Consider the following 21,400-nt stretch of genomic DNA (forward strand, 5'->3'; position numbering starts at 1 on the left):
TGTCTGCACTGAAGTTGAAGTTAAGCAGACAGTTCAATAGAACAGTTGTTCTCCTAAGAGGTAGATGTAGGCTATTCTATTGGAGCAACAACGTTATTAGTATTGAACTGCAAAGTTACTGTGACATTAGGCCAGGGGTCTAAAACAATGGGCACTTTGCTGTGGAGTGGCAGCAGCCAAGTACCGTATTTTCCGCACTATAAGGCGCACCGGATTATAAGGCGCACCTTCAATGAATGGCCTATTTTAGAACTGTTTTCATATACAGGGCGCACCGGATTATAAGGCGCACCGGATTATAAGGCGCACCGGATTATAAAGCGCATAGAATAGAAAATACTGCAGTCAAACGTTTGACTGGGGTTGCGTTACGCCCAAGCTCCACCTACTGCGTCGCGTCACCTCTCCATCGGTGTTGTGTCAACTTCCCGTTGTCCATGCTCCACCTGAGCGTTGTCACCGTCAACGTTCTACCTGCTCCACTGTCAAAAATATATATTTTTCCACCTCAAGTATCAGCCGTTCGTCATCCATTTTTGCAACAAGCGTCAAGGACCTGCGGTGATTCACAGCTGACTCGCGTGAATAGCAATTCGCAATAGCTGCGACCACGAGATATAGAGTAGTTAGCTACAAGCATTTTCAATCTGGTATTATCTCTATTAGTGGATTAACCGCTGTGGTGATTTAACAGCTGATAAAAATACATCAAGTAGACTACAAACAGAGCAAAACAATAAAACAACACCAGAAAACAACCAATAGGCTATACAATTATAACCAACAACCAATATGTGACAGCTCCTGGTGAAATGTGCAACGTCATTTTTCAGTTTTGTGACTCTGAATGCAGCCACAGCTACGAACGCTGCTAACAAAACACATCGCTACGAAGGTCTAAACTGTATTTTAATAACATGACAACATGCTGGGAGAACATCGACATGCTAAAAACACATAACTACACATAACTAGATGAACACACAGTTCTTGCTTTTGAACACGAGCTAAAACGAAAGTATGTTTACAAATCAACCCTCCCTTACCGGTAGCCTCCGGCAAACGAGAATAATGAATCCAATACACAAGTGTTTAGTGATCGTTAAACTATTGTTTATTATATCGAGTGGGTACTTTAAAACTTCAAGTTGAAAGCACCAACAAGGACCGCCTCGAAATTCATCGATGTTCATGTCCCGTGCTCGCGCTGTTGCCTTCATTCGAATAGTGACTGTAGAGACGCTTCTACTTGCGGCTCTCTGTTCAACAACCCACTGTTGGAGTTTGTCCTCTAACTGTGTCTAACTGTGGCCATCTCGCTTTGTTCCCTCGGAAACTCTGTTTAGTCTTCTTTACTTGGGGTCTTTATACACACAAGTGGTGTGGGACTGTGAGTAAGCACAACACCGGTGTTTACTGAATACCGTAATGCTGCAAGCGGTGCGGCTTTGTAGTTTACCAGTCGTACTGAAACATTTTGACAGAGCGCCTTGAGCGCCGTGTACAACCAGTATGGATCAACCAATTCACAAATTGATCCATATATAAGGCGCTCCGGGTTATAAGGCGCACTGTCGGTTTTTTTGAAAATTAAAGGCTTTTAAGTGCGCCTTATAGTGCGGAAAATACGGTACTTGACAGACCAAATGCATAAACATATACCAGTAATTGTGCTTTTAATCATTAAAAGCATGAATTGCTATTGGCAAAACAATCAATGTTTTAGAAGTTTCAGTAGTTTGGGTGACACATTGAAAGCATCGGTGAGGGTCAGGGTCTTAGATGACCAAATCTTTCAAATGTTATCATGTATGTATGTGTGTGTTAAGACCGCACAGACTCACGTCGTCAAGATGAAGTCCGCTATTGCAAGAGGAGATCTCAATATCCACGTACCTCTTCCACTGCTTACCCCAAATCTATTTATAGCAAACGGGTCCCGCGTTGTGACAGACGAATACTTTGACCAGATATGGTTCCTTCTCGGACCGGTCGAGTCACACTATGGGGTCGCTTCATCCAAGGGAAAATAACGCTCGCAACTAACAAACAAAAACATTCATGGCACGCGCGGATATCCTATAATGTTGACAACTCGGGCTGAAATTAAATACTCAACTTTCCTTTCAACTTCTCTTTCCGTGGTTGGCGTACTGTGTGTAACACTCCCTCAAAGGCTAAGTCAACTTTCGGTACACCCCCTCGCTGGCCTGCCACTCCAGTGATGTCATTGCTTCGGTCCGAGGCAAGCGCGCATAGAACAATAAATAACAATAATTCCTTCATTTGTATAGAACTTTTCTAAACAAATGCTAACTGTGCTGTATATTTCTCTCTTCCAAATAACACTCGGATCCGTCGCCCAATAAATTCTCCCAACGCTAATACTAAATAAGTAATACTCTTTTAGGCTACTCTATTATCTTACGAAAATAAATATAATTATGGAAGACATTTCGAAAGCAGGGAACATTAATAAAATGAACAAGCAAAGCATGGAATGTATTTGTTATCCTACTCATAACAATCATTTAGAATGAGAAAATATGATAATGCCTTCCAAGCACAAAACTTTGTATAACTCCACATTCACTCAATTTCGGCATTTTATTTTTTAAGTAGTGGGAGATCATGCAAAAAGAAAAACAAGTGCACAGCAAAAGCTCAGGCATTTAAAGATCTAAAGGATCAGAAAAAAGGAAACAAATAAAGTAACACACTAAAACAATAACACAGCCACAAATTAAATTAACAAAGAGATAAATGGCTTAATGTGCGAAGAACAAAAGCTGGTGCTAAATAACTGAAAATAGGGATTGAAAACAGAACAATACACCCAGCTCTGGAATAAGATTATTATTATTTTTAAAACACACACACACACAGACCAGAGAGTCCTAGGCAGCGGTACTGAGCTCCTGGGGGAACTCAGCCATGATGTGGTGCAGCCAGACGTCCGTGTCTGTTGCCGTGTCCACCACAAAGATGGACACCTTCCTGTCCCAGGGCAGGGCTGCGTCCTGGACCGACTCCATCTGAGCCACCAGGCCCTTCTTCTCCACGTGGCTCCTGAACACGATGGAGGCCGCCTCCGACCACTGCCTCTGCTCGACACCTGGGGAGGAAGAGGCCAATCAGATGAGCCTGATCTGATCATCTGACACTGTTACATTTCCTGAAATTAGATTGAGGTGTCCAGACCACTGCCTCAACACTGGTGTTGTTGCATCCCACGAGTCTAAAAGTGCTTCCTGTCTCCTCATCCACACATTGATCTGACAGACCTGGCTGATAGACCTGGCTGACCTGGCTGATCCACACACTGATCTGATAGACCTGGCTGATAGACCTGGCTGACCTGGCTGATCCACACACTGATCTGACAGACCTGGCTGATCCACACACTGATCTGATAGACCTGGCTGATGAAAGCACATTGCTGTGGGGGATGGGGGGGGGTCTAGTAAGCTCAGTGCAGATAAAGGAGGGGAAAACAGGGGAATGCCAAAGACCGGTCTTATTTATCAACCGGCAATCAATTCATCAATTTACTCTCAGCAGGGACTTCCCACACCTTCTGAAACATCAAATTCAAGCACTTTTCAAGGACTTTCAAGACTCAATTACCTCAAATTCAAGGACCCCCAACACGGCATAGTTTGAGACAGATCTAGATGAGAATTTATATAATAGGAACTATACGGACAACAATTAAAAAGAGAGGCTTGAATGTGTGAACACTAGATGGTCTGTTGCCTTCTCTACCACAGCACAGCAAAACAATATATTGTGAAATATGTGTTAAGTTAAGCAATGTGACTTATCTGCCATAATTACGTAAAACAGTCAATGTGATCAATCATACGCTCAGCTCATTTCTTTGATGATGATGATGATGATGATGATGATGATGATGATGATGTGATGAATCAGGGCCATCATATCTCAGCGTCCACTCACCAGCCAACTGTGCAGTGATGCCTTGGAAGGGTAGCTGTCTAAACTCCTCAATCAGAGGCTGCAGCTGGGTGCACCTGACTAGCTCATGTTTTCCGTAATCCAGCTTGTACACAGACACCAGGCCGTTAGGCAGCAGCCCCTTCACCACCACCCGGTGCCAGCTGGGAAAGGAGGGGGAAGGGAGAGCGTCAGAAAATCTCCCAAAATAAACGTCATTGTTTTGTTGCCCATAACTTATCAGAAGGTATAACATAAACCAGGGGGGTATTCCATCAACGTTGCTAAAGGATAATCCAGGCTTATTTTTTCATGAGATGCATCAAAATAAGCCTCCTTCCTTTAGCGACGTTGATGGAATACCCCCCTGGACCTGTTTGTCAGAGACTAAACATATAGTGCAAGGCAACAGTTTCTAAAACCAGCTGATATTTTTGAAGGGTCAAAAATCGAAGACGTCAAATGCCTCTGGGAGTTGAACCGCATGCCCAACTGCAGATGTGGTCATGGCCTCCAGGTCAGGCTGTGTGGAGGACCGAAGCAGGCGAGAGTGGCACTGTGCCATGCTGTAAACTTGCCAGCACCACTATGTTAACGTTTCAAGGCGAATTAAACTATACATTTAGTAATGACGGAGTAACACTCTTTGATCGCCAACGGCATCGTCGTTAAAAAGGAATGCGAAAGAGCTATGATGTTTCCTGAGTTTATTCTGCGTTTTAGCGTATTAAGGAAAATCCCCAAAACACAATTGATGTAATCTATAAACAAACCATACGGCTTTCTTTGTTGTTGTTGTTGTTTTTCTAATTCCATGCATTAGCCTACAATGAGTCTGGCCTCTGATTTCTACCTCCATCAGCCTCCCCTGATGTACTCACTCTTTCTCCATTTTGGCGGCGTAGATCTCTCCTTTCCTCACATCCTCTACTCTGGTCCCCTCCTCTGTCTTGTTGTAGTAGAGGATCATCTCTCCCAACAGAACCTCCAGCTTATGCAGATCCTGCCAGGCCAGAAACACAAAGTGGCCCGGGTGACAGGCCACAGACACATAGATATCCAGGTTCTGGTCCGTCGGAGGAAGCTCCAGGAGAGGGGGCAGCCGCAGCGACTGTCCCCTGGCCGAAGTGACCCCCCTGGGGGCGACTTCGTCCACCGTCAACCCCTCTGATCCCTGGGCTGGGGTTGGGTGCGGCACAGGGCTGGTCAGGGACAGCTCCACCATCACCATCTTGGTGAGGTCACAGTCACCGCCACCAGAGCTCAGAGGGTTAGGGTTCCTCTGGCTGGGCCACTTCCACAGATCAGAGTGCGCCATCTGGTGGTTGATGCTGGTCTTCACCTCTAATGGAGTGCCATTAGAGGTGAACATGTAGATGTGAACCAGCTTGGCTTCATCCAGCTTGGAGATCTGAAGTGCAGAAAGAAGGGAGAAGAAGGGTTGAAAAAACAAAAATCTGATCCAAAATTAGCCCGTCATAAAAAGTATAGATATAGGATATAGCTCCACTATAAGGATTGAAATTAGTTACACCAGTAACACCACTGTAACTTTCTTCCTAGCAGAGCAAGAACTTCATCTTAAACGAACTGTGCATCTGAGTACATACACTTTTCAACAATATCTGTGTTTGTCCAAAAATAGATAGATATAGAAAGATAATACATGTGTTTGGCTATCATTCTCCACACTTGTTACACTATTAAGTGTGTGTGTATATATATATATATATATATATATATATATATATATATATATATATATATATATATATGTATTAGGGCTGCCACAAACGATTATTTTCATAGTCGACTAATCGGATCATAAATTACAGCTTATCGCACAATTACTCAATCGCTCTTATTTAGCTATCATCTTCTAAATCAGCTTCTAAATTTAGCTTGAAGTTGTTAGTTGTTGTTGTAGGCATGTGCTAACTAAAAATAAAGACAATTAAAATGATTGTTCACTCAAAAATAGATATTTTAATGAACTTTGCAGATTTATTTCTGGCATCACTTGCATGTAATGTAATGTAAAGAGTAGTAGAGGGTGCAAACTGCTGAGTAAAATGAGGTAGGCTAGGCACTAGGCAACCAAAAGAATACAAAAACAAAAATAAATACTTGTACAGAGTACAAAGGTTTTGCTTTGCTTCACTCATCTCATAGTAGAACGCGCCTTCTTAGCACTGTAACGTTAAGACAACATTTTTAGCTATTTGATAAGTATCGCTTTGATGACAACGTAAAATAATGTAAGAAGGCTTTTAACGTAACGATATCGTTAGCCAATAACAAGCTAACTAGCTTACCGAGACGAGCCATCGTCTTCCTCGTCATCTGCCACAACGTGCTTCCTTTTTAGATGCTCGCGCATCATAGACGTGCTGCCATGATAAGCGAGTTCAGCTTTGCAAATTTTACATTTTACATTCTTTTTTTCAACGTTGTGGTTGAAATGCTCCCACACTTTAGAGGTACGAGGACAGGAAGACATTTCTCTGTTTGTTTTTCCGGGGAAGTCACGTGTGCCCCGGATGACCGACACTGCGCATGTACATCAAAGACACTGGGAGACGCTAGCCAGTGGCAGCTTCAGGGAAGAAAAACGAATGCTTATCGAATGAAATGAATGGTCTTTATTGTCATTGATATAGTACAGGTACCAAACAACGAAATTTGGGAGGGGGGGCTCCCCTGGTGCTAGGCAAAAAAAAAAAAAAAAAAACGCTTATTTCAGCTCCAAAAAAACATGCGACTACGGCGATTACCAAATATGTCGGCGACGATTTTGGTAGTCGACGTCGTCGTGACTAGTCGACTAATCGTGGCAGCCTTAATATGTATGTGTAATATGTCAGGGTTCCCACACCTTCTGAAACATCAAATTCAAGCACCTTTCAAGGACTTTCAAGACTCAATTCCCTCAAATTCAAGGACCCAACACGGCATAGTTTGAGACAGATCTAGATGAGTAATAGGAATTATGCGCTCACAGACAACAATTAAAAAGAGATTGAATGTGTGAACACTAGATGGTCTCTTGCCTTCTCTACCACAGCATAGCAAAACAGTATGTGAAATATGTGTAAAGTTAAGCAATACAGAGACTAAGCTAAGTAAAACATTTTTGAATATATATATATATTATTTTTTTTAGAGAGAGAGAGAGAGGGGAATTCAAGCACTTTCAATGACCCATGTCTATTCTCAAAAACTTTTAAGACCGTGATTTTTTTCCTCAAATTCACAAACATTCAAGGATTTCAAGGACCCGTGGGAACCCTGTATGTAAAGATACAACTGTGTGAATTACCTTTATGCTACAGTCCGTGGAGTTGTGGACAGCAGCTCTCAGCCAGAGGAGAGCTTTAGGAGGCCAGGCTCTCCCCACTGACATACCCTCCAGACAGCACTTGATCGCCTATAATAATAATAATAATAATAATATTAACACTGGTCTGGGAACCACTGCATTAGACTTATAGCTTTTCTAGACACTCAAACACGCTTAGACACACATTATAGACACAAGAGCACACTTCTACGATGCCCAACTGAGAAGGTAACCACATTTCTTGGGGAAAAAAGAATTAGCATTTCAAAATAAGAGTTGAAGTCTGTGGGTGTCGCTTCGGCGTCTGGTGTGTGGCTGTCTCACCTGGTGTGGGATGACCATGAGCTCATGTAAGAAAGGTGTGGGGATCTCCCTTAGCTCGATGACCTCCACAGAGGCAGGGGTTCCCAGGTCAACGAACCGAATATCCAGAACTCTGCCACCACAGTGGAGGTAGGTGATCTGACACAGGAGAATGGGACACAACATAGTTTTTGAGCATGCGTGGCATTCGGTGGAGACACTACATACCTCCATGAACATATCTGGGCAAGAGAACAGTGTTGTATTATCATAGAAATCATTGAAAAATGTCCAATCTTGCTGAATAATTCAATAAATTTTAATTCTGAAAAAGGGACTCTTACAGTACCTCCACTCTGGACCATTTCCCATTGTGGCGGGCGAGGCAGCACATTCCACAAAACGGCTTCGACACCAACGACTCTGACGTGACCTGTCCCACAGCAACGGTCCAACTTCAATATAAGCTACTTACAATAAAACACAAATGGTATGCTAGTGTACCAGTCTTCATCTACCTGGGATATGAAGAAGGCTTCAATCTTCTTCAAAATGTCATTCAGCTTCACCTGCCCTCGTGAGGGCAGCTGGCAGAAGATGGTCTGATCAGTGCATATGTTGGTCACACACACTTTCATGTACATGCTGTTGACCTACAAGAGAAAACACAAAAGCTCCACATTACACGATTCACCACAATCAGTAATTTGTGAAACCATTTTTGAATGTGTAAATGTATTACCATCGATTCTTAAAGATGTATTGTAGTCCCTATTTTTTGCTTAAAAATGTTAATGTAACATCACAATGCTCAGCAGGTACCCTTGGTTATTCCATTGGCGTTTATGAAAGTAAACCGATGAATGAAAATGCTGTAGGCTTGTAAAAAATATTTGCATTAGCTTGAGATCTTGAAAACCAGAATTTCAAATCTCTCGACTGAGATTCTAGGAGCGAAGGAAGTCCAACCTAGGGTTGGAAATTATTGTTATTTATTCAAATACATTTTTGGAAATTATTGAAATTATTCGGAAAGTTGTCTGCGCCCCCCCCCCCGGCACTTAAGTTTTTACTTATTAACTGAAGCTCCTTGGTTTACGACCTAACCTGCTGTAGAAAGCAAGTCCCCGGATGATGACATGCTACCAACCTGCAGAGGGCTTGCCATGGACTGATCCTGGAGGGCGAGGAGACAGGCAGCGTTGACATTGACATCAACATCGTGCAACGTGTTGTACAGCACCACCAGTGCCCCGTCCTTCCCCAGAGTCTCCAGCAGGAGGATCTTACCAACCGCCAGGGACCCCAGAGCCGCCAGCACAGCAGGCTCTGTCATAAAGCTCTCCAGGCCTGCAGAGAGAACACCACAGACAGACATCACTCAGGAGAACAGAGCAATAGAAGAGGATGATTGCTTCATCGATACGCTCCGAAGGTCCACGCGTCAGAAACTGAGGTTTGTAAGTTACCTGCTAGGCTGCAGTTGGCAGCTTGGAATGGCAACTGGAAGAAGTCCTTGTGCAGGTGGAGGAGCCTGCTTTTGCTAACGACTTCTGAGAATCCATGGTCCACATAGTACACCTGCAGGGGCAAGATTACACCTGGTCAGAAATGGGGGCTTGGATTTGCAGTGGACCTTTATTTAAATGTTTTGCAACGTTTATCTCAAGTACATACGTATACATACATACATGATAAGCAATGCTTACGAAATCATACAACACTGATGACAATTAAAATATTTTCATTTGATTTCCTGGAGGCTTGCTATGGGTCAAATCCTCACTCAAGACTCGGGTGCTTGAAAAGCACCCAGGAGAATGAGTAAACTGTCTATACCTGTTTAAACTGTCAACGCAGCTAAACAAACCAGTGGTCTATGGACAACCACGCTGTCTCAACACTAAAGGGACGGATCTTTTCTTACAATGCGTTTAATATGATATTATTATTATTACTACATGCCATTTAGCTGACGCTTTTATCCAAAGCAACTTATATTGCAGCGAGTGCATACATTTCATTTTCCTGTTTATATTGTCCCAGCGGGAATCAAACCCTAAACCTATGTGTTGTTAGCACCATTCTCTACCAACCGAGCCACAGAGGACCCCACAACAGACGTCCAAATCAAGCCCGAAAAAAAAACTAAACTGTGTGTATAATATGACTGATGATGATATTATCATTATAATAATATGACTGGGGTTCTTATGTTCACCCAACTGATGTTGGCATAAATAGGGTATGAAAGACTTTACCTTGACCTGACCGTCACTCGTGACCTCACCGACTTGGGCTCGGATGACCTCCTCTCCACCTTCGAACCTCACGGCAACCAGTTCCCCCACGGCAGGGTTGAGTAAGGGCTTCTGTGCGCCGAGTCGGCTGTAGAGTATCTGCATGGTGTCTTCCATCGCCTCCTGGGCGTCAGAATATTCCTTGCCTATGTACCTGAGGATCATGGTACATACACAAGGTTGGCGCAGTTTTGAAGGAACTCTTCTCTTTGGGGTCACATTTACAAAACCCCCGAATGACGTTTTGCCGCGCAGGAAGAATAACTTCACGGAAACATGCACTCAAAAACCATCTAGATCGACGGCAACAGATATATTATAGAAAGGCAAATGTACAAAAAAAAGTGAACCATCTCTTCAGAATGTTTGGCTACCACTGTGAGAAGCTCAATGACTCTGACCTTCAGAGTCATAAATACTTTATACACATCACCAGTCTCAGTTCACCTGAATGTATTTGCCTGATCCATATTGAATTTTTCGCTCCTCCTCACAATATGAACTTTGGCATCTACCTGATGATGACATCTTTGGTGCTGGCTTCCACCACCAGCACAGAGGAGTACTGCTCCTTGGGCTTAACCAGCGGGGGCACCAGGGGGCTGGCCGACGGGGGGTTGGTGGCACGGGGGACCTGCTGGGCTCTGCTCTTGTCCTCCGTGGGGAGGGCGTAGAGAATGGCCTTCTTCTTGTTGTCAAGAAAGGGGTACTCCACGGTGCACGCGTCCAGCAGCAGCGACAGGTTGTCTAGTTCGGGGAAAGGAGTCTTGAAGGTTTCCTGGAAGAGCTTGGGGAGGGCGTGGGCCCACAGGCCATGGATGTTCTTGGACAGGAGCTCTTTGAGTTTGAGGCAAATGTCCGGTGGGACTGTTGCAGCCGTCTGGGAGGGGGGGGTAGGAGGGGTTTGTGACGTTGTGCCGACAGTGGCTGATTTCGCTGGAGGGGTGATGCTGGGGGCTTTGGACAGAAGGGGGAAAACCAGTCGGTCGTCTCGTTTAGTGCTGCTGACCCCTTCAATCTGGAACACAATTTAATTTAATTTTTTATTTAACCAGGCAGGCATTGTAGGCATTTACATTGGCGGCCTGGCAAAAGACAAAAGCCTCTTAGGGGGAGGGGGGGCTGAAAAGAAATCAGGTTACATGTTAAAACAAAAGAGCACACACAACAGACAGTGGCACACATCCAAGCATTTCCAGCACAGTTAAAAGATAGAAAAATACAGACATCTCCAACACTTCCTCCACTTACATACAGTCACAGCATCAGTTATAAGTTAGGGGAAGCGGTGTCATTCTACTCATAACTCACACCAACTGCACATTTCTCATACAACTCAAATCATGATCTGAAAACTTCACATGAATTTGGCAACTTCTTCACAGGTGGAGTGTGTCTTAACACAGACTGTTCTATTCAAAACTAGTTTTGATTTAACTGCTGGGTCCTTTATATGATCTACTGTACTGTACTGTACTTACTTTAAGCATAGAGGTAAGGAGAGGAAACGTGGGCCAAAGTGTCACCTTAGTTAGTGATTGTCTACAGCAGAGACACAAGATCTCATTAACACAACCTAACTGTGATTTATGATTTACTGTAATGACATTTCTATATCTGGGTGAACAATGGAGTTCTAACTGGTATCTGGGTATTTACCAGCCTCAAATACTCATACTTGGCATCACAGCTCGAACCGCACCTCCGACCTCTACTTCAGCAGCGTGTGTGCATGGCGGAACTGCTGCGGCTCTCATGCTTGCGGCTTCCGTACTGGCAGTGCAGCTTTAACAGCAGAGCTGCTACTACCAGCCCTATCTTTGTCGATTGAGGTTTGCCTTTGCATGCATTGCATGCAGAAAATAATGGTGAGAATCAAAATCTCTAGATGGCGTGTCGCGGCAGCCAGCGTGAGACGTGCACCTTGCGCGCTGTATGGCTGCTCTAACCCGTTAACATGGGCGCTGAAATGAAAAGCACACGCACTGCTGAGGTAGAGGTCGGCAGAGAAATGTTTCAATACTACAAAGCGATACTAGTGTCCACCAAATGCACTTTGGCCTGCAAGAAAGTGTGTTTGAAACATAACTTTCACTCCTCTAAGCAACACTGAACCTGGGAGGCCCAAAACCACCTACATTTTAGGCATTTAGCAGACGCCTTATTCCAAAAGCGACTTACAATCAATACATTTGACTAAGCAAGTGAATCATCAATCCACCAGTTGATGGAAGAGTAATCTAGCTCAGGCCAGGGGCCTTTGGCAGTCTCAGTTCACCTGGCGCAGAACTGTGACACAACTGTGCAAACACAAGAGCTGGAACAGATTAACCTGTCATAGGGAAAGGAGCAGGATGCTGCCAAGGACCGAATGCAACGGAGAGAGCTCATTGAAGCCTTATGTCCCAAAGGGGATGAAGAGGAGTAAGGAAGTAATCAATATTGTAATTGTTGCAGTCATACTCACTGAGCAAATGTGCGTCCAGTTCTCCATGTCTATGATGGCCTGGCCGTGTAGTTCCTGGCAGAACATTTCCCGGTACACAGTGGGCAGTTTGGACTGCCAGAGACCACAAGAATACTTGGTCAGGACCTCTATGAGGCGACTCTGAACCAATTCTTGGTCGTAGTCGTAGATGTTCTTTGGCCTTGGGGAGGGAGCTGGAAAACAGCAGCAAAAACGCTTTACTAGTCTAGTAATAGTTTACTCCACGTTGTGTGGGAAGAGACTAGATTAGTGATTACCTCACCCATAACTGTGGGTAGTCTACATTAGTGATTGACTTAAAGTGGGGAGAAAGAAATGATTAATCTAAAAAGTGTTGGGACAGGCCTATATAAAGGGGTGCGTGGACAATGGGGTCGCACTCACCAGCAGGTTTATCCTGATGGTCACCTGATGGCCCGGAAGGTAGCGGCAACCTCTTGTCTGGACTAAAGACAGAGAGATTGTGTCACCATCAATATGAAGTGTGCCACCATCAACATGAGCAACTTGCTTTGTATCATCAAATAGACTAAATGTTTTGTGAACTACAGTAGGTATCTAATTTGAAACCTATTTCTGACACAGAAGATTACAAAAACAAATGTGTGTGTGTGAGTGTGTGCGTTTGCATCCATACACACTGACTAAAATTCACATTTATATGTTTGCAATACGGCGATAATATTGTGTATGTATGATGAAATTGTCCCCAATAACATGTTCATTAACCCTTAAATTACCACCCAGTTTTTCTGTGTATGACAATTAAGCAGTGAATTAGGACTTTCCAAAGAGACCTCGAATAAATTATTTCTGGAAAGAAAAAATGTCAACACTCCTATCAATAGTTATGCAATGTTGCCTATCTGCATGCCTCTATAGCTATTTTAATGCAAAAAACCCAGTAGAAATTAGAATTTTTACGTAGGAGACTCTTTTGGTGGAGCAGAATATCTGTTTACAGACTTGTGACTTCATTTTTCAGCAAAAACTTCAGACAGTGCATCTACAAGCGGTCATCAGAAGGTGCTAAAAGTGTTTATTGGGGTTAATTGGAGCTCCAAATGGCAACTGCACCAAGGCGATCGAGCACTGCTATTGACTATCCTCCACAAGCACATCCCATGCATACCTAAGATTAAGCTCACAGTCACTTATTGTAAATAATGTTATTTGTCAATTATGTTCTGTACTATTGTCATTTTTCTTCTTATCTTGAATTATGCCTATTGCCTTATTGTCTTGTGCTGCAATCACAAGTCATGAACCGAAGCCTAAGAATGTTACCCTCTTACACTTGTGTAATGTGCCAGGTTTATGTCACAATAAACTTGAAACTGTTTGAAATAAAGCTTGTTTGAAATAAAGCAGCCTGGTCACTCATGATGTCACAGTAGGTACTTAATGCTCACATCAGTCCGGAGTACCATGTCTGAACGGAATAGGGTGGGCAGGTTACTTAAGCAACGATGACTGAGAGAAAGTGGGGAATATTAACCTTTTTCTCCTCTCTCCGCTGCTCTCCTCTCGGCTCTCACACACACAGACACATCTTTGCTGCTTCCAATTTGAGTGACAAAAGCCTCACATCCTAATAAAATGTGAATACTGAATCCAGAATCTGGGAGCCTGTGTGTGTGTGTGTGTGTCTGTGTGTGTCCTTGAGTCCCCTCACCTCTCACACTGCACAGGTGGTTTCTTCATCTGAATGATGGGTCCTCTGTGCTGGGCATCAGGGTTGAACCCAAGACCTCCGTAGCCTCTATTCATGTGCGGCCGTCTCCCCATAGATGTCTGGGTCATGAGCCTGCCAGACAGCCCACAGTGCGTTGGTTGACGCAACGACGATGTCCGGGGCTTTTCTGGAAGACAAGTGGGAAGGAGGAGAGACAACAGCCTTCAGGGTTTGAGAAGCTTCATACTACCCCCCCCCCCCTCCCCCCGTCAGGTTTTGTTCACACACCAAAATATTGTACAGAGAGCAAGCGAGCGAGAGGGAGAGAGGGCTATTTAAGGAGTTGTATTCTTAGCTTCCTGTAGAAAGCCGATGTTCTCAGAGGAATACTGGCTGAACTAGGCCAGCCCGTCTCGTTTTCTAGTTCACTGTCTGACCTGCAAGAGCCCAGTTACTAAGTTCTGTTCCAACCATCCATGTCCATAGTTCAGCAGTAGCAAAATGTCTGCCAGAAACATATTGTTAACTATTGTCCTCAAATGAGGCATTTCTCCATCTCTCATTGGACGGCGGTGACAAGAATAGGGGAGGCTGTGGCGCAGGAGGTAGAGCTGCCGTCTAATGATCACAAGGTTGGCAGATCGGCGGTTTGAGCCCCAGCTGGCCACATGTCGAAGTGTCCTTGAGCAAGACATTGAACCCCAAATTGCTCCCAATGAGCGGGCCGGCGCCTTACATGGTAGCTTGCCGCCATTGGTGTGTGAATGAGAGGCCATTGTAAAGCGCTTTGGAATAAGACGCTATATATGTCAGTCCATTTTTATTTATTTTTTTACCTACCGTTAAACAGGAATGAGGAGGGTTTAACCCTGATCGGGCAGTTCACAATCTGTGACCGGCCGGGCCTCTTGGAGGTCCTCTGTCGGGCTACCAGTTGAGCAATGTGTGAAGTCTCTTCCAGGACGCCCGCAAAACACATGAGCTAGAACAAGTTACGGTAGTATGAAGATTACAAAAGGCATGAAGAAAAAAAAACACACCGTAAAACTATTATTGCATGTCAGTATTGCATGCGATGATTTTACAGAGGCCAAAGATTTAATCAAGTTACCAATAATAATACAATTCTGCGTTAAGTGACTGAGTAGCAAATTTATGAGCAGCGGCTATGGAACTTCTGAACTATCTGTGAATAGGATTATATCTTTATACGTGTAGTAGCCTATATGTTGTACACAACATCCAAAGGTCAATATAAATGTAATGTACAGATGAAGTGGTCGTGGCTAGCTACTGTACCCACCCTTCCATTGCGAATCTCCACCCGCACCACCGTGGGGATGCTCCTGAGATAGGCCTCCGTGGAGGGGTAGCCCAGCCGCTTGAGGGGGATGAACTCTCCCGTCAGAGACCTGTAGTCCGTCTGCAGGCGTGCGATGGACACCCCATCTTTATCCGACTGGAGGACAGCCCGGATCAACTTCATCACATCAGTATCAGCCATCCTGCTGAACAACAACAACAACAACAACAACAACAAAACATCATGTTGGAATCATAACACATTGTTCTTTACCTTCACCATTGACTATTCCGTTACAAAACGTGATCTCAAGTAAAGGCCTCAACGTTGGCGACTCCAGTCTCCAGATCGCCATAGGACGCCAGTGCTGTCCAACCTTGCCATACCTGTACTAGTCTGGGAACCAAGATTTCTATTTTGTCCTAGACTCAAAGCCTGTAGCTAGCTACGGTTATTAGCCCACAGTTGATAACTTGCTCAAAACATCAATGTTGTTCCACATGCTTGATAGCTAGCTAACTTCACAGCTGAGGATAACTCAATGATAGAGCCTAGCTAGCTTGCTCTTTTAGCCTAATATTTCGATCCAGGATTATACTTTTTTCGGTTGATATAACGCAAACTACTTTGGTTAAATGTATATCGAGTGATGAACAGTAATTTATCATAAAAGTACAACGTGAATCACCTGACACCAAGCCGTCTTGCTAATTGGCAATCAATGGTGGAAGCCACTGTTTGGAAAAAATGCTTCTCAATCACGACGAGGCATCGTCCATTTCAGAGTCTAGTACTAAAAATGGATAAATAGTCGTCTACTTTAGGTGATTACCTGACTCCAAGACTGCTGGCACTGTTTGGAAAAGGAGTTTTCTTTTAATCAAAATGACTCTGAGGCCTCGTCGACTGAAGTTCGTTGGACATGTGGTCGACACGACGTCACCTCAATCGCGACGTTGATGCGCGAGACACCACACCTCTCAATGTCAGGGTATCCGCGGTGTCTTGAAAAGTATTACAAGTTGATAAATACATTTTGGGAAAATCAAGACCCTTAATAAGTATTAAAAAGTCTTATCAGGATTTTATGAGGTCTTGAATTTTGTAGGTAATTTTCTGAATTATAGTTTGAGTCCTAAAAACTTTTAGTAAAAGTTCGTGAATTTCTAGGTCTTTAAAAAGTCTTAGGAAGGTATTGAAATTAACCTCAAGATTCCTGTATATACCCTGACTAACAGAAAGTATCAAAACAACAATAAACATTTTCCTCAAGACAGCCTAAAATGTATTTGTGATTTTACTCCAGCCTACGTTATCATCAACATGCTATTCGTTATCGGGGATACAAAAACGTGTCCAGAAAGTTTAATGGGATTTCGGGGTCACAACAAGGCACAGACTGTATGCGTCTAACCGCACTTAGTAGTAGGGTCCAAAACCAAAATTCCGTGACCACTCTCTCGCTAACATGTTTTGATGATTTATTTGACTTCTAGGGACCTTTTATGAAAAATTTAGCCTCCAGGTCCCTCCCAAAAATCCCGTTTTTTTTTGCCAGAGGCCGGTGAATAGGGTAAAGAAATTAAGGCAGGTGAATAGGGTAAAGAAATTAACTAATAGCTATCACTATGAAACTTCCCCAGTTAATCACTTACATTAATGAATATCGAACCATTATTAACATCTAACTATTTACGGATGCTTTTCTTTTTCTATTGCTGACCAAATGGTTCTATTCACAGACGTGCACCTTCACAAACATAAAATACAGGTCAAAACAGATGTGCTTGTCTCATATTAAACTTATTGAAAGAATGATCCATTTCTAAACATATCCCGCTTGGACTTCCGTGTTGCTCAGTCGGCTACTTTCAAACAAAACATCTCTGCTTTCTTTAAATAAACAGGTGATTTCTGCCACTGACAACAAGTAGCGGTATTTGTATTTATTTTACAAACGACATTCTCACCTCAGATGGATCCATCTCACCACACACAGAGTGGTCGACACCTTGATGTCCGCTCACCGTCAGTTCACTGTCATTAAGGAGCGGCTACTTTCGCTTTTATTTTCCTTATAACAGATTAATCAGAGCAACGCGTCCTGGTACTCCCGTCATGTCTTCCTGGGTGGTAGACGAGTTCGCAGTTTGACTGGCGGTCAATGCAAATGTGTGATCTTTGCTACTTTAATACGATAAAATAAGAAAACAGTATTGCTTTTTAGCTATTAGGAGCCCAAATCCGATGGCAAGTCAGGCAAACAATTATATAGTGTCGTTGCCGATTAATGATCTTCATTTGTTATTTTTATTTTCTTACTATCCTCCTCTTGCTGTATTTTTAATAATGTATGTAAAGCACTTTGAATTGGCCCTGTTGTATGAAATGCGCTATACAAATACACTTGCCTTGCCTTGCCTATTTCTATCTAGCTTCTCCTTTTTAGCCACACTTTTGAAAAAGTAAATGATCTTTGTATTGCTTGTAATCTTTTGAAATGCCGATTGGTGCAATTACATTTCATTTTACACATGCCTATTATATTTGTATAAACTGGACTGTAAAGAAATATTTTGTTCACATATTTTAATTTCAATTCATCTCTGGTACCCACTCTACCCGGCAACACCTCTAGAATATGGATCAGATGGGTTTGAGCCTAAAGCTCTATCCCAGCCAGCACGCCCACGTGGGACCCATATGGGTTCAATGCGGGCTACTTGGGTACCAAGTGGGCATGGGCTGGAACTGGGCAAATTATGAGGGTCCCACATGGTCTGCATATGGGCTAACTGGGCATGGGATGGAAGTGGGCAAGCCCATGTGGTTCCCACGTGGTCTACATGTGGGCTAACTGTCATGGGTTGGAAGTGGGCCAGCCCATGTGGTTCCCACGTGGGCTACATGTGGGCTCACTGGCATGGGTTGGAAGGGGGGGGGGGTTAAGTTAAGACTTTGACAGGGGGCCATTTTCGAAGTTTTGAAAGTGAGTAGAGTTTTACACTCCTTTACTCCTTTGGGTAGGGCATTCCACATGTTTGTTGAATAGCATGAGAACGAGTTCATTCCCTTAATTGTTGAGTCAAATCTGGGTTGAACATGATCAACCCAGATAATAATAATTAATAATAATTTATTTTTCTGCCATGCAATCAACTTCACAGTCAATTGTTAGAATTCTTGTTCTTGCTCTAGGCAAGGGGTCAGCCATATTCGGCCTGGCCTGCTCTATTGTAATATTGAGCAACATTTTAAATTCTAAATGTGTGTCAATGTATGGCCAACGGATGGCGGATATGATTTTTTGCCCCTCAGGGCGCCGGAAGTAAATGGACAACTTTATTTAGGCAAAAGAAAACAATTATGATTGCTTTTTTTTCACATAACCTTTGACACAATCTAAATATGTCTCAATAGAAGGGAGACAAAATTCAGCCCACCAATTGTATAAGTTAAATTGTAATAACATACTCCCATACAACTAAAATCTCTCTCCATTTTCAACATACATCAGTCAACTGTTTACCTTTGTTAAAATACCACTAAATTCATCCAAGTCTAATTTATTTATCATGTGTGTGGGCTTACAAAACGGTGTGTGTGTGTGTGGGGGGGGGGGGGGGGGTGCAACCATAGGGTGCAACGACTACAGCATACAGATGCAAAATAGCTTCTCTAGAATACATGTGAAGCCAATGTCATTGTTATTCAAACTCAGTGAGTTTGAATTTCGGTGACCTGTATGAGAGAGAGAGAGAGAGAGAGAGAGAGAGAGAGAGAGAGAGAGAGAGAGAGAGAGAGAGAGAGAGAGAGAGAGAGAGGTGGGGGGAGGGAACTGGCTGGTCATGACGACAGTCGAGAGTTTGTGGATTATATGAGATCAATATCATCTATAGAAATGTATTACAATGTACCAGGTGAGCCCAATGTTGTTCTAGGGGTTAGTACTCATTTAAGTAAATGTACTTTAGTTAGTTAGTAGTGTGTGTGTGTGTGTGTGTGTGTGTGTGTGTGTGTGTGTGTGTGTGTCTCAAGGGAACAAACACAGTCTGGCTCCACCTGCAGGCCAGAACGCGCCATGCTCCCAACAGTTCCGTAGTGTTCTAAACATTCTAACAGTGAAATGGTTGCTGTGTCTTGTTGTAGAGAGAGGAGAGACCTCAATCGGCTCTGTCTCCGTCTGCCTGCCCCGGGACCCCACGCCTTCCTCCTGGTCCTACCAGTGGAGCCCTCTAAGGGGGAGGAGAGAGGGGCGCTGGAGAGAATGGAGGACATGTTTGGGGAGGGTTGTTGGGGACACACTGTCATTCTATTCACCCATGCTGGCGGTCTGAAAGAGCAGAGCATAGAGGAGTTTGTCCAAGCAGGGAGTCAGGACCTCCAGCAGCTGGTAGAGAAATGTGGGAACAGGTACCACGTCCTCAACATTAAGGACAGGGCCCATGGCAGGGCCCATGGCAGGGCCCATGGCAGCTAACTAAACATTGGCGTGCAGGGAAAAGCACTTTCCCTAATTCCACAAGTCACCATGTTCTCATAGTCCTGATAAAGAACCATCTCTCGTATGGAACAACACGTACACAAACAAACATTGGCTGATGTTGCTCCAAATATCGACCTAACCCGCCTTTGCACCATTGTAAATTCCCCGCAGTGAAAAGGCTGCGTCCCCGAACACAAGGCAGAGGCGGCAGAGATGGCAAAATGTTGCTCTGCAATATGCATTTAAAATGTTGATGGAAAGCAACTAAACACAAATATGACATTTATAAGGGCGGGATAGGCGACGCTATTAGTGTGCGTACCTGGTTAAACTCCTCTTCTACATCGGCGTAGATGTCGATGTGATCCACACCGTCAGCCATTTTCCAGTCAGCCTCCTCCTCCTCCGACCAGCAGACAAGATGCAAACAGGAAGGCGCAGCGCGTCACTTCCTCTAGTGACAAAGGCCTAAAAGTGTGGCCTCGTTCAGGCGAAGGAGGATGTATGGGACCTTGTTTTATGAAGGTGTAGCAGTCTCTAGGCACAGAGGGAGGTCGACACAGAGGAACAGTTGCAGAATATGCTTTTATTTAGTTCAGCACAGCTCAGCACCGTCACTGACGTGCTGAGCGAGTCTTTTCCCCCCCGCTGCTTCTCCCTTCCGGGACCCGCACCCGCTGTTCTCCCTTTCGGGACCCGCTCCCGCTGTCTCTCCCTTTCGGGACCCGCTCCGCGACCCGCCCCCTCTCGGGACTCGTTCGCTCCCGGCAGAGCCCACGCTCTCGCCCCGCTGCTCCTCCCTTTCGGGACCCGCTCCGTCCGCCCGCTCCTGGCAGAGCCCTCGCTCTCGCCCCGCTGCTCCTCCCTTTCGGGACCCGCTCCGTCCGCCCGGCTCCCCGCACCTCACCCCCTTTCGGGATCTCGTGCGTCCTCGCCGCGGCTCTCTCTCTCTCTCTCTGTCTCACAGTGTCTCCCCGCGGCAGGTACTTCCTGCCCTACTCATCTCCCGAGGGAACAAACACACACAGGTTAAATAGACCAGTGGGACAACGAGTCTGATCACTGACACCTGTCCGTAATCAGCCCATTATTCCCCTCCAACGGCAGTCTGGCTCCCTCTGCAGGCCAGAACGCGCCATGTTCCCCACAGAAGGGTTTTCACATTCACTGAAACAATCCAAACTTCTGTTTTGACTCTAAAGCTTCTTGTTCCCCCCCAGCTCCACCAACTACTCTCCACTCCATCATCCTTCTCCTCCCCCGAGCTCCTCCAGCCCTGCTCGGCTACTGGACCAGCCCCCTCCCCCTGCCCTGTCTGGACCCATTCTGGACCTCTCACCTACCACATTTGTCCAATCCAGTACCCTCTCCCTCTCCAGCCCCACTGACTCCATTCACACCTTCCCTCCATTCCCCTCCTCCTCCAGCCCCACCATTTCCTCACTTCACAACTCTTCAGCACCCCCATCCTTCTGCCCCCCCCTGCCACAGCCAACGACCTCCCAACCGTCCCCCGCTCCAGTGTCTTCATCAGTGTGGCTCAGGTGA

General features: G+C 44.6%; 1 protein-coding gene across 1 annotated transcript; it reads right to left on the reverse strand.

Annotated features, from left to right (window-relative positions):
- Nucleotides 1–2,897: 2,897 nt before the first annotated feature.
- LOC308164314 (tudor domain-containing protein 7B-like) lies at nucleotides 2,898–15,567 on the reverse strand (the record flags this gene model as incomplete). Its single annotated transcript, XM_080538437.1, has 14 exons — nucleotides 2,898–3,115; nucleotides 3,961–4,121; nucleotides 4,839–5,368; nucleotides 7,277–7,384; nucleotides 7,622–7,759; nucleotides 7,950–8,033; nucleotides 8,119–8,253; nucleotides 8,751–8,950; nucleotides 9,070–9,181; nucleotides 9,862–10,054; nucleotides 10,416–10,918; nucleotides 12,368–12,548; nucleotides 14,064–14,250; nucleotides 15,363–15,567. The coding sequence occupies 14 exons, from the start codon at nucleotides 15,565–15,567 to the stop codon at nucleotides 2,898–2,900; spliced, it is 2,955 nt and encodes a 984-aa protein (XP_080394563.1).
- Nucleotides 15,568–21,400: the final 5,833 nt, after the last annotated feature.

This window comes from Nansenia antarctica (genome assembly GCF_963989245.1).
Source record: "Nansenia antarctica genome assembly, chromosome: 8".
In the NCBI taxonomy this organism is placed as follows: domain Eukaryota; kingdom Metazoa; phylum Chordata; class Actinopteri; order Argentiniformes; family Microstomatidae; genus Nansenia; species Nansenia antarctica.